The 13,411-nt window shown below is 41.0% G+C and overlaps 1 protein-coding gene across 2 annotated transcripts in view; it reads left to right on the plus strand.

Moving 5' to 3' along the window:
- Positions 1-11,526: 11,526 nt before the first annotated feature.
- Positions 11,527-13,411, plus strand: part of rnf121 (ring finger protein 121) — a 227,693-nt gene continuing 225,808 nt past the window's right edge. The window contains exon 1 of one of the 2 annotated variants that reach the window (XM_056239150.1): positions 11,527-11,643. In XM_056239150.1, coding sequence (XP_056095125.1) covers positions 11,566-11,643 — 78 coding nt within the window. In that variant the 5' untranslated portion in view covers positions 11,527-11,565. The remainder of the gene's footprint in view (positions 11,644-13,411) is intronic. The other variant, XM_056239151.1, reaches the window with a different exon arrangement.

The raw sequence follows: 13,411 nt of genomic DNA on the forward strand, positions 1-13,411 counted from the left end.
ATTACAACTACAACAGCTAGCTGCAACAGTTTATTTTCATAAAAACATGACCGGACCTCAAGAAATGTAAACAAAAATTAGGTTATCAACATTCACATCAAAGAGCAAGAGCTCTTGTGATTCTGAAATGTGAAATTATTGTGTTTACCATGAAAATAACCTAAAATTTTGTCCGAAATTAATAAAAAATTTGTCTAAATGTATACAAATTTGTTATAGAATTACCATTTTGGAGTCTGATAGCGCCAGAAATGAAATCAGCATTCTCTAAAACCTCTAAAACCACTCACATATTGTAGAAATTGGCCATACAGTGCAAAATATCTGGTCAAAATGGACGATTAAGCTAATAATGCTAATTATGCTAATTATGAAAATTGCTCAACATATGCAAATTAGCATCCGGCAGTTTCTGTATGCTGGGGACCCATACTTCACATTTCTGCAATAAAACTTTGGTGTACTCAACATTTCCGGGTTCACAATGGGGCTCTATGGGCTGGCTACTAGACTATATGCGCCACAATCCTTTGTGAATAGGTCTTAGTGAGTTAGGAGTCCTCTCGACTTCTTTTAAGCTGTCCCAGACTTAGGTGCTACTTTTAGGGCTAAAATGCTTCGTGAATTACTCTTAGTGAAAAAAATTAGGAGTCTTAAAGTTAGGAGTGACACGTCCATTATTTTTAGGAGTTGCTCCTAAATTCGCCAGTTAGGAGCTACTTTTAGCCTTAAAATTCTTTGTGAATACGGCCCCAGTTCAACTACATGTTGAAGTTTCAGAAACTAATGTTATGTAAGCATAAAAGAACAAACGAATCAAGACATTCTGTCCTGCAACACGTCTACAATAGGAAACCAAAATATCTGAAAGTACATCTAGCTATGTAATGTCACACACAAATAGGATTTAATGTGATGTGATGCAGCCTAACATAAAACTAATGACCAAACTATGAATCAGTAGTAGATAGCTATATGAATGACCTAGTTGAATTGAAAAATAAAAGAGAAAACCAAGACCTCTTAACATTTAAGCATTTTTACTGCCTTTTTTAATAATTCCGCCTATATTATACAGGGCTTTTTGAGGTTTTTTGAGGTATAAGGTGTCTTGGCACTCTATTTTACACTTATAATTTGAAAGATCTCCTGGCCTGAACACAAATTAACAAAAGGAAGCTTATTCAGTGGTCTTAAAAGGCCATTACCCTGATAGTTTTACTTGAGAGAAAAAAAAGAACAAAAAAGTTTTTCATGAATATTGTTTTTTAAGTGATTTGACACTAAACTTCAATATTTCAGCTGGGCTCCTAGGCTGAAATCATTCAGGAAGTGCTAAAGAAGCTTCATTTAAAATTTGGTGCTTTTATCACCTGGGTAATGGTATTATTTAATATGTGCACTACCCGACTAATAGCGCTTTTTACAACATAGATTGTTTCGAAGCAGCTTTACAGTGATAACAGGAAAATAATGCAACAAAGTTAGCTTTTTTTGTAAAAAGTTATTAATTTAGTTAATTTGGCATAGCCGCTCTGGAAAAAACCGTAATGTCATCGTTCACCTCAGTTCAGTTCTCATATAATGGTGTCAATGCAGGCAGATCAATAATATTGTTGAAAATTAAATGTTCCTCTCCTTGAACTGCCACCTTAACGTGGTGGAGGGGTTTGAGTACCCGAATGACCCTAGGAGCTATGTTGTCCGGGGCTATATGCCCCTGCTAGGGTCTCACAAGGCAAACAGGTCCTAGGCGACGGGTCAGACTAATGCCGAGTTCAGACTGCACGATTTTAGCCCCGATTTTGGCTCGCCGACAGGTTTTGAGAAATCGCCGACAAATGCCCGAAATAACAGGCAAATCGGTGCTCGTTCACGCGAGTGACAATCACGCAGTGTGAATGAGCAAAGACGCGATCTGAGAGAATCGCCGACGAGTCGCCGACGCCCGTGAGATATTTGGCATGCTAAATATCTGGGCCCGTATTCCTAAAGAATCTTAATGTAAAAAGTAGCTCCTAGTGACAAAATTCTAAGAAAATTCTTAGAAATGTGGGCGTTTACTCTTAAAATTAAAGAAAAAGTCCTAGTAAAGAAAAAAGTCATTCAGAAAGCATCTTAACCCTTAAAAGAGGTCTTAAGGTCAAAATTGTTAGGAGTACGGATGAGGACTTTTAAGAGGCGTAAGAGTTTCTTTTGCAGAGGAGAAAATGACAGAACGATGAAGAGGGAGAAGAAATGTGATGCAGACAATAGATGACGACAGTGAGTTAATAAGACGCTATAGATGAGATTGTGCAGTGATCATGTTTGTGACTGATCTTATTAGAGACACGCTAATATCTCCGACACAGCGCAGGAATGCCATAACGCCAGAAATGATCACTACATTAAGATATTTGGCAAATGGGAAAATGCAATAAAGCAATAGTGATTTGGGTCTGTGACAACCTTCTGTAAGCAGTGATCACACAAACATTACAGCACTTTCAGAACCTCTTATTGTGTCGCAGTTCATTTAGTTTCCACTGGACATTCCCACCTTGCAGGCTCAAAAAACTGTATTTATGAATATAGCAGGCTTCCCTGGTGCGCACAAGCAGGGGAATGAACCGTTAATAATGTGCGCTATAAGCTCCCACGTCCGCTTCTCGCTCCATGCTGTGACACCCTGCCCGAATTTTCCTTTAAGGACGGCCTAGTGTTCATCCACTAACTCGGCTAACAGTAAACACGGTTCTTCTGACCAGTCAGGCTTTCTCGTCTTTCTTGTTTTTTAATCCATGTTTTCAAAACAAACATTCAAACCACCACTTAAATAGACAGCAATCAGTGTAATTGGAAAGAGTGGAACAATTTTTATCATTCTAAGCCAATCAAATTAACAGCAAGGTAAAAAAAAGGATTTATATACATAAAACTAATGTGCGTGTGTGTGTGTGTGTGTGTGTGTGAGTAAACTCTATACTTAAAATGGCTCTTTTTTTTCCTTCTTGGACAACCAACCAATCACAGTCTTCAAAAGATTGTGTCATACATAGCAACGGGGTCAGCCCCGCCTCCTCACTAAGATGAGAGTTTTTGTCTTTTCCTTACTCCGAGTTGCTCTCAGATCGGTCCCGAATCACTCTTAAGCTAAGACTCCTACGTAAAAGTTTTTAAGCTAAATTAAGAGTTTTCTAAAAGGATTCTTAGATTCTTTAGGAATACGGGCCCAGGACCTGTCGGCGATTCACAATCCTGCTGTGTGAATGTGTTCTGACTGAAAACTACATCGGCGATGACCGACAGCCAATGAGAGAGCAAGATACAGGGAGGAGGAGGAGGAGTTATAGACCAGGGCCCGTATTCCTAAAGAATCTAAGAATTCTTTTAGAAAACTCTTAATTTAGCTTAAAAACTTTTACGTAGGAGTCTTAGCTTAAGAGTGATTCGGGACCGATCTGAGAGCAACTCTGAGTAAGGAAAAGACAAAAACTCTCATCTTAGTGAGGAGGCGGGGCTGACCCCGTTGCTATGTATGACACAATCTTTTGAAGACTGTGATTGGTTGGTTGTCCAAGAAGGAAAAAAAAGAGCCATTTTAAGTATAGAGTTTACTCACACACGCACACACACACACGCACATTATTTTTATGTATATAAATCCTTTTTTTTACCTTGCTGTTAATTTGATTGGCTTAGAATGATAAAAATTGTTCCACTGTTTCCAATTACACTGATTGCTGTCTATTTAAGTGGTGGTTTGAATGTTTGTTTTGAAAACATGGATTAAAAAACAAGAAAGACGAGAAAGCCTGACTGGTCAGAAGAACCGTGTTTACTGTTAGCCGAGTTAGTGGATGAACACTAGGCCGTCCTTAAAGGAAAATTCGGGCAGGGTGTCACAGCATGGAGCGAGAAGCGGACGTGGGAGCTTATAGCGCACATTATTAACGGTTCATTCCCCTGCTTGTGCGCACCAGGGAAGCCTGCTATATTCATAAATACAGTTTTTTGAGCCTGCAAGGTGGGAATGTCCAGTGGAAACTAAATGAACTGCGACACAATAAGAGGTTCTGAAAGTGCTGTAATGTTTGTGTGATCACTGCTTACAGAAGGTTGTCACAGACCCAAATCACTATTGCTTTATTGCATTTTCCCATTTGCCAAATATCTTAATGTAGTGATCATTTCTGGCGTTATGGCATTCCTGCGCTGTGTCGGAGATATTAGCGTGTCTCTAATAAGATCAGTCACAAACATGATCACTGCACAATCTCATCTATAGCGTCTTATTAACTCACTGTCGTCATCTATTGTCTGCATCACATTTCTTCTCCCTCTTCATCGTTCTGTCATTTTCTCCTCTGCTAAAGAAACTCTTAAGCCTCTTAAAAGTCCTCATCCATACTCCTAACAATTTTGACCTTAAGACCTCTTTTAAGGGTTAAGATGCTTTCTGAATTACTTTTTTCTTTACTAGGATTTTTTCTTTAATTTTAAGAGTAAACGCCCACATTTCTAAGAATTTTCTTAGAATTTTGTCACTAGGAGCTACTTTTTACATTAAGATTCTTTAGGAATACGGGCCCAGAATATCAGTATTTTAATAGATAGGCCTATATTTACAAGTACATCAAACAGAAACAAAGCACAAACATTTGCATGACCAGCAGCAACAGCAGGACATTTGCTAAATTATTTATTTACCCCAAACTCTCTTTGCAAAACACAGTCCTTGCTCCCCTCGTCTTCCCAACCATTTCCTGGATAAACTGTTTATTACTATTTTTTTTTTTTTTTCGCTACAAATCAGTGCACAGACAATTTGTAGGCTATCATTTTTAATAACAAATTCAGTGTCGCGCGAGAACTCCGGTCTCACGCACGCGTGATCTTCCGTTATTTCCTATCACTTCCCGCGTTTGTTTGGTTGTGAAACATAGTTTGTGGACCAGGCAGAAGTTATCGGCGATTCTTTCTTTTGTAAAGTCATGCACTGTGAAACCTCCTGTCGCCGATCCATTGTGCAGTGTGAACACAGCAGCAACTGAATGTTACCCCAGATAGTCATGCAGTGTGAAAACAACAGTGACCCGATTATTTTGAAAATCGTGCAGTCTGAACTCGGCATAAGAGCGGTTCAAAAAACCCTTATGAGTACAATAAAATCGAGGACCGTGACGTCGCCCGGTATGGCGCAGCCGGGGCCCCACCCTGGAGCCAGGCCCGGGGTTGGGGCTCGAATGCGAGCGCCTGGTGGCCGGGCCTCCCCCCACGGGGTCCGGCCGGGCTCAGCCCGAAGGAGCGACGTGGGGCCGCCTTCCCGTGGGCTCACCACCTACAGGAGGAACCATAAGGGGCTGGTGCTGAGAGGATCGGGCGGCAGTCGAAGGCGGGGGCCTCGACAACCCGATCCCTGGACACGGAAACTAGCTCTAGGGACGTGGGATGTCACCTCGCTGGCGAGGAAGGAGCCTGAGATTGTGTGTGAGGTTGAGAGGTTCCGACTAGAGATAGTCGGGATCACCTCTACGCACGGCTTGGGCTCTGGAACCACACTCCTTGAGAGAGGATGGACTCTTCACCACTCTGGAGTTCCCCATGGTGAGAGGCGGCGGGCTGGTGTGGGTTTGCTTATAGCCCACCAGCTCAGCCGCCATGTGTTGGAGTTTACCCCGGAACCAGAGGGTCGTTTCCCTGCGCCTATAGGTCGGGGATAGGTCTCTCACTGTCGTGTGTGCTTACGTACCCGGCCTTCTTGGGGTCTCTGGGAGGGTTGCTGGAAAGTACTCCGACTGGGGACTCCGTCGTTCTACTGGGGGACTTCAACGCCCACGTGGGCAATGACAGTGACACCTGGAGGGGCGTGATTGGGAGGAACGGCCCCCCTGACCTGAACCTGAGCGGTGTTCTGTTATTGGACTTCTGTGCTAGTTAGAGCTTGTCCATAACGAACACCATGTTCAAGCATAAGGGTGTCTATCAGTGCACGTGGCACCAGGACACCCTAGGCCGTAGGTCGATGATCGACTTTGTGGCCGTTTGGGGCGGAGCTGTCAACTGATCACCACCTGGTGGTGAGTTGGATCCGATGGCGGGGGAGGAAGCTGGACAGACTCGGCAGACCCAAGCATACTGTAAGGGTCTGCTGGGAACGTTTGGCCGAGTCTCCTGTCAGAGAGATCTTCAACTCCCACCTCCGGCATTGCCTCGACCGGATCCCGAGGGAGGCTGGAGATTTTGAGTCTAGAGGTCTGCACGGGCTTTAAACTGAAGCCCGAACCCGGCCCGTACCCGCAATCATTTAACCCGACCCGACCCGACCCGACAATTACATTTACATATTAAGCCCGAACCCGACCCGGCCCGAACCCGACCCGACCCGAACCCGAGGTCCATTCTGTTTCTCACAGCAAATGCCATTTTTGCAATATGCTATGTTGTATTTAATGATTGCTTGACATATTAAACAAATACATGTAGGCGCAGCGGCCCTATAAGCAGGCAGCACAGCAGTAAGAGAAAAAACTTACCAAGTAATTTTTTGCTTTATCAGACTCATGGTTTGCTTGTTGTCGTCTGCTGTCTGTCTGTATTGTGACTGAAATAGCGCGCGAGAGCGGTAGCACATGCGCAAAACAGAGAGAGAACATAGGTGCAGATGTGCAATATGTGCATACACAGTCAGACACACAGGCTCTCTCTCTCAAATATAATGATAATGATAATGATATATATGTTAAACGGGCAAAGGTTTAACATAAATTCCAAGAACTTCAGATAATGTTTTAAAGATCAGAGACCAATATTTGTGAAAAGATGGACAAGACCAAAACATATGCGCAGTAGATGCAGGGGCTTGATGACAGCGATCTCAGAATATATTTTAGAGAGTCAACTTTGGTCCAGTGGGTGCGATGAAGGATTTTACACTGCATCCGACCCTGTCTGGCGCAGAAGGATGAGGAGTCTACACAACGTAAAATCTTTACCCATTGTTCTTCAACCCTTCATACAGGGTTCATATCAAAAATTCTAGAAAAAATTGTATGTATGCAGCTTCAAGATTATTTGAATAGAAATGGTATTTCAGATATTTTTCAGTCTGGTTTTAAAACTTTACATAGTACAGAGACTGCTCTTCTGAAAGTCTTTAATGATATTTTAATGTCCACTGACGCTGGTAACATCGTAGCTTTAATAATGCTAGATCTTAGTTCTGCGTTTGACTTTGTTGATCATGGTGTCCTTCTGTCTCGTCTGGAGCAATGCATTGGTTTAAGAGGCACGGTACTTGACTGGTTCCGGTCCTTCTTGTCCAATAGAAAATTCTCCGTAAATATAGGGAATCACTCCTCCACCGTAGCACAGGTTATATGTGGTGTCCCTCAGGGTTCAACGTTAGCACCGTTGCTGTTCTCTCTATACATGCTACCTATAGGTTCCATATTTAGAAGATTTGGAGTATCTTATCAGCTATACATACCATTTAAACGTGATAAGTCTGCGTTAAATCAATTGACGGATTGCCTTCAAGAATTGAAAACATGGCTCAATAAGAACTTTCTCCACCTGAACGATGATAAAACTCAAATAGTCCTGTTTGGGCCAACTGAGAAAAGTGACCTGAGCTATGTTGACTTGGGTTCGCTCACGTTATATCGCTCACTTTCGGCAAAGAACCTGGGTTTTATATTGGATAGTGGCCTAAACTTAAACAAACAAATACATACAGTTGTCCGTTGCAGTTTTTACCACCTCCGGAGATTAGCGAAAGTTAAACCTAAGTAGGAACAGTTTTGAGATTATAATTCATGCCTTTATTTCATCTCGACTTGACTACTGTAACTCGCTATATCTACGACTACCTGCGTCATCTATTCACCGACTTCAACTGGTCCAAAACGGAGCTGCCCGCTTGCTCACAGGCACTCGCAAACGGGATCACATCACGTCCACACTACGTTTACTGCACTGGTTACCAGTTCAGTATCGTATTGATTTTAAAGTCTTGCTGTTCGTGTATAAAGCACTAAGTAATCTTGCTCCTCAATACCTTACGGAGCTGGTGGTGGAAAACAAACCAATCAGACTGCTCAGATCACAGTCTAACCACCTGTTATGAGTACCCAGAACCAAGCTGAAATGTAGGGGTGACAGAGCCTTTGCGGTAGCTGGCCCCAGGTTATGGAACAAATTGCCATTACATATTAAAACAGCGCCCACAGTGTCTGAGTTCAGATTTTTTTTTAAAACCTACTTGTATTCTTGTGCGGTCAATGTTTTGTGAAAGTTGTTTTTAATTTTTGTATGGATTTTGATAGCTATATTTTGTACAGCACTTTGGTCAACCAAGGTTGTTTTAAATGTGCTTTATAAATACAATAAACTTGAAACTTAAAACTTGTTCTTCTGGAATGTTTTCTCCTATGTCCTCCTCCCACTGAGATTTAATAGAAGCAAGTGAACTTCCATGCAAGGAGCATATTGCTTCATAAAAATGAGAAATCATACCCTTCATTACATGAATAGGTTTTTAGGAAGGAGTCAATGGGATTGGCGCTAGGGAGGCAAGGAAACTGAGGGTGCATGTCCTGAACAAAACTGCGAACCTGCAAATATCTGAAAAAATTGTGTTTGGGCAATGCACATTTCTCCCGTAATTGCTGGAAAGACGCGAATACATTATCTATATAAAAATCCTTGACTGTTGTAATTCCCAATTCCGACCACTGGGAGAAAGTCCTATCCAATAATGGTGGTAAAAAAAAAAAATATGCTGCTATAGGTGCAGAAATAGAGGAGGTTTGTAAACCAAAGTGGTGTCTAAATTGCCTCCAGATTCTCAGTGTAGTTTTAACAATAATATTTTTGGTGTAGGGAGAAGATGAGCATTTAATGGGAGCATGTACTAAGGCTGATAGCGTCGTAGGCATACATGAGGAAGCTTCCATGGTAAGCCATACAGATGATTCATGAGAAAAATCTTGATTTAACCAGTATTGCATGACCCTAAGATTTGTGGCCCAGTAATAAAACTGAAAGTTAGGTAAAGCCATTCCCCCAAGTATTTTAGGTCTCTGAAGAAAAGACTTACGCATTCTGGGAATCTTTTTATTCCAAATAAAACCCAAAATTAGGGAATCAATTTGATGAAAATAGTGTTGAGGCAGAAAAATGGGTATGCACTGAACATAATAAGAGAACTTTGGAAGGATATTCATTTTAACTGAGTTGATTTTTCCAGCCAAGGACAGGGGAAGCAGTGACCAGCGCTCAAACTCTTTCTCCATCTGGAGAAGCAAATTAGCAAAGTTAAATTTAAAAAAGTCTTTTAAAGGGATAGTTCGGCCAAAAATTATATTTAAACCATGCATTACTCACCCTCAAGCCGTTCGAGATGCATATGTCAATCTTGTTTCAGACGAACACATTTTCAGTTATTTTAGAAAATGTCTTAGACCCTTCAGTGGATATAATGTGAAGCAATGGGGTCCACATCCTTCAAGTCCCAAAATGTGCATATATCCTTCACAGAAGTCATCCATCCGGCTCCAGGGGGATAAACGAAGGCCTTATGAGGGTAATCCGTGCGGTTTTGTCGTAAAAATATACATATTTAAAACTTTATAAATGAAAATATCTGACTTCCGGCAACGATCGACGCGCGTTCACGGGTGATGTTTTGCTCTGCTCTCTGCATAGCTCTCTGGCTGCGCGGGCGCGTTCGTTCTACGTCACGACGCTACGTCCTACCTCGTACGCCGACTTCCATCACCCGTGGACGCGCGTCGATCGTTGCCGGAAGTCAGATATTTTTATTTATAAAGTTTTAAATATGTATATTTTTACGACAAAACCGCACGGATTACCCTCATAAGGCCTTCGTTTATCCCCCTGGAGCCGGATGGATTACTTCTGTGAAGGATATATGCACATTTTGGGACTTGAAGGAGGTGGACCCCATTGCTTCACATTATATCCACTGAAGGGTCTAAGACATTTTCTAAAATAACTGAAAATGTGTTCGTCTGAAACAAGATTGACATATGCATCTCGAACGGCTTGAGGGTGAGTAATGCATCGTTTAAATATCATTTTTGGCCGAACTATCCCTTTAAATGTATCCGTGATGCAAACTCCAAGATAGGTAAATCTATGTTGGGAGATCTTAAATGGAAAATTATGTAAAGGGTAGTTCCTAGCTGCAGAGTTCAGTGGAAAGATCTCGCTCTTGCTTAGATTGAATTTATAACCAGATATTAAACCAAAGGACTTTCAGACACCAAGTGCTGTAGGTATCGACATATCCAAATCTGAAATGTAGAGAAGAAGATCATCTGCATACAAAGACACCTTTTGTTCTGTACCCATTCTTTTTATGCCCATTATAGAAGAATCAGATCGCAGTGCAATAGAGAGAGGCTCAATAGCAATTGCAAAGAGAAGTGGACTCAGAGGGCATCCCTGGCGAGTGGATCGGTGGAGGGGAAAATATCCTGAACGAGTATTATTGGTCCTAACAGAAGCTTGTGGGCCAGAATACAGTAACCTCACCCAAGAAATAAATTTTTGACCGAAACCAAATTTTTCTAAAGTGTAAAAAAGACACCTCCACTCCACCCGGTCAAAGGCTTTCTCTGCGTCCAATGAAATTACAGCCTCTGGGACAAAGTCAGACTTCTTCCCGGTGCATGTTGGACTCCGGCAGGGCTGCTCTTTGTCGCCGGTTCTGTTCATAATTTTTATGGACAGAATTTCTAGGCGCAGCCAGGGGCCGGAGGGTGTCAGGTTTGGGAACCACACGATTTCGTCTCTGCTCTTTGCGGATGATGTTGTCGTGTTGGCCCCTTCAGACCAGGACCTTCAGCATGCACTGGGACGGTTTGCAGCCGAGTGTGAAGCGGCTGGGATGAGAATCAGCACCTCCAAATCCGAGGCCATGGTCCTCAGTCGGAAAAGGGTGGCTCTCCCCCCCCGATCCCCCCCGATCCCCCCGTTTAGTGTTAATCGCCATCTAACTCAGCCAGTAAAGAGCTACATTTAGCCTTAGATGTTATATGAATATGCTCCATGAAGCACAGGTTTTATCAGCTGACAATTAAAAAAATATTTTTTTTAAACATTATATGCACAAATACAAATTTACTTTTTAAAATCATGTTTTTGAAAAAAAAAAAACGTATTCACTGTTTAAATTAAAACATGTATAAAAACTTGTGTGATATTCCTTTAAAATTATGTTTTAATAGATTTGATTATTGTTATTTTAAAAAGTACATCTTACTATACAATTTCTTTCATAATTCCTTCGAGTTACTTTCTTTCTCTCTACAAACTTATATTTTGGTGGGTTGTAAATTAAAGACATTTGAGCTTCTGTGTGTTTTAATAAACTATTATTGTTATTATTAATATTATTAAATTTATTTTATTTACATGCTCCACACTCCATCTCAGTAGGTGGCGGAAATGCACAGTATTAAGTTTTCTTGCCACAAAAACGGAAAAAGACGAAGAAGACGAAGGCGGCGTGTAACCCGGAAGTGTCTTGAACAGTGTCGGCTTGTAAGTGTAAAGATGGCAGGGGTGTTTGAGGTGGAGGTTGACGGTGTGGAACACAACCATGGACACGGACATCTCGACGACGCTTCTCAGGTTGGATAACAGCTTTAGCGTTACATACATAGATGTGTGTAGATGAAGTTACAAAATGTAGATGTAAAGATGTAAACAGAGCGCGAGGCTAGCTGAATGTTTGTTGATTTTGATGATTACTCATGTCTAATAATCACATTATACCGGGGGTCTTATAAACTGTTGCCTAGTATATGATACTACAATATTACAGTCATAACAGCACAGGTCAGGGGCCAAACATGTACCAATGATATGCATGCAAAATCCTTAAAAATGAATAACACCAAACAACATTTTAAGAAGCTATTAATTTCTTTCTTTTAAAAATCTTTTTATCTTTTTGTTCTTGGATGCATTGTTTAATTTTTATAAATTGTTTAATTTTTTTTTTTAGCAGAATCAGTAACTTGACATTGCAGTCAAGCAGGAGAATCTGGCATTGGCAGTTCCTGAAACACACACACACACACACATAAACACACAAGTTAACCCGTCTATAATCTTCATGGAGATAATAATTTATTGGGTCTAAAACCTGCAGGTTTACAGCTGGAGTACAGTGATATTAGTTTACCGTTATGCTGAAGCAGCTGCCTTACTTGGTATTGACCAATCATTCAAGAGCTAGTAAGTGAATTGACCACTTAAAAGAGACTTACCACTGAAATCCGCAATGGACAGGGTATGGTCTTCCATCCAAAGTGTAGTAAATACTATAATATACTACAATTTAGTTATTACCGTGTAATATAGTGTGTGTGTATATATATATATATATATATATATATATATATATATATATATATATATATATATATATATATATATATATATATATATTAGGGTCAGGCCCGGATTAACACAGTGTAGTGTCCTAGGGTGACCACATTTTAAGTGCCCCCCACCCCATACAACTCACATGCTAGTGCAACATGAACATGTCATACTAAATATCTTTATTTCCATCATAAATGGCATGTATGAGGACTACATGCAAAACCTTATGTCTAAAAAAACCATATACCAAATAAGCAAGCCCAAGAATCAGCTAAATTCAGCACCACAGAGACGCACAGCAGCAAAACATTCAAATGCAACCAAATCCATTAGTAATCGGATTGACGGCTCAATCGAACTGAAACGCTTTTATTCAACCTTAATTGATCCGATTAAGCTCGATCGGAATCAAATTTCGATCGGATTGAAAGGGGTGGGTTATTCCTTTTTTTATTCGGATTAAAAACTGAAACTGAAAGGACTGCGTATGTGCAATGACTTTGAAATAGCGTAATGACGTATGACGCTCGAAATGTTCTTCCTGTTGAATAAAGTGTCATATAATCAAGTGTCCCGTCATTTTAAAATTCTCCTTTCACTCAGCGTCTGAGAAGTGGAGCAGGACAATGTCCTACCAGTCATTTTTCGGATTATCACCCAGAGACGACTGGTTTTGGGCGCGAGAAGGGAGGGGCATTTTACTGATAAATATAAGCAACACGGTACAACAACGGTTCATGTGCTCATTGTCCACAAATTATGACCAGATATGGATAAATATTAAGCCTGCTGTTTAAAACAAAGAACCAATGTAGGAGATGGGTATATGCACACAGCAGCCTATAGCCTACTAACGTTACCTCTTCCGATTTTAAGCTTGCGTATAAACGCGCACATCAACCCGATCACGTTTAGCGTTCATGTAAACATACATTCAGATTCATCGATCGGAATGAATTCAGTCCACTTTTTCTTTTGAATGCAACGATAGCTGAAACATAACTCAACA

The sequence above is a fragment of the Rhinichthys klamathensis genome, unplaced genomic scaffold (genome assembly GCF_029890125.1).
Source record: "Rhinichthys klamathensis goyatoka isolate OS25496 unplaced genomic scaffold, OSU_Roscu_1.1 h1tg000554l_1, whole genome shotgun sequence".
Classification (NCBI taxonomy): domain Eukaryota; kingdom Metazoa; phylum Chordata; class Actinopteri; order Cypriniformes; family Leuciscidae; genus Rhinichthys; species Rhinichthys klamathensis.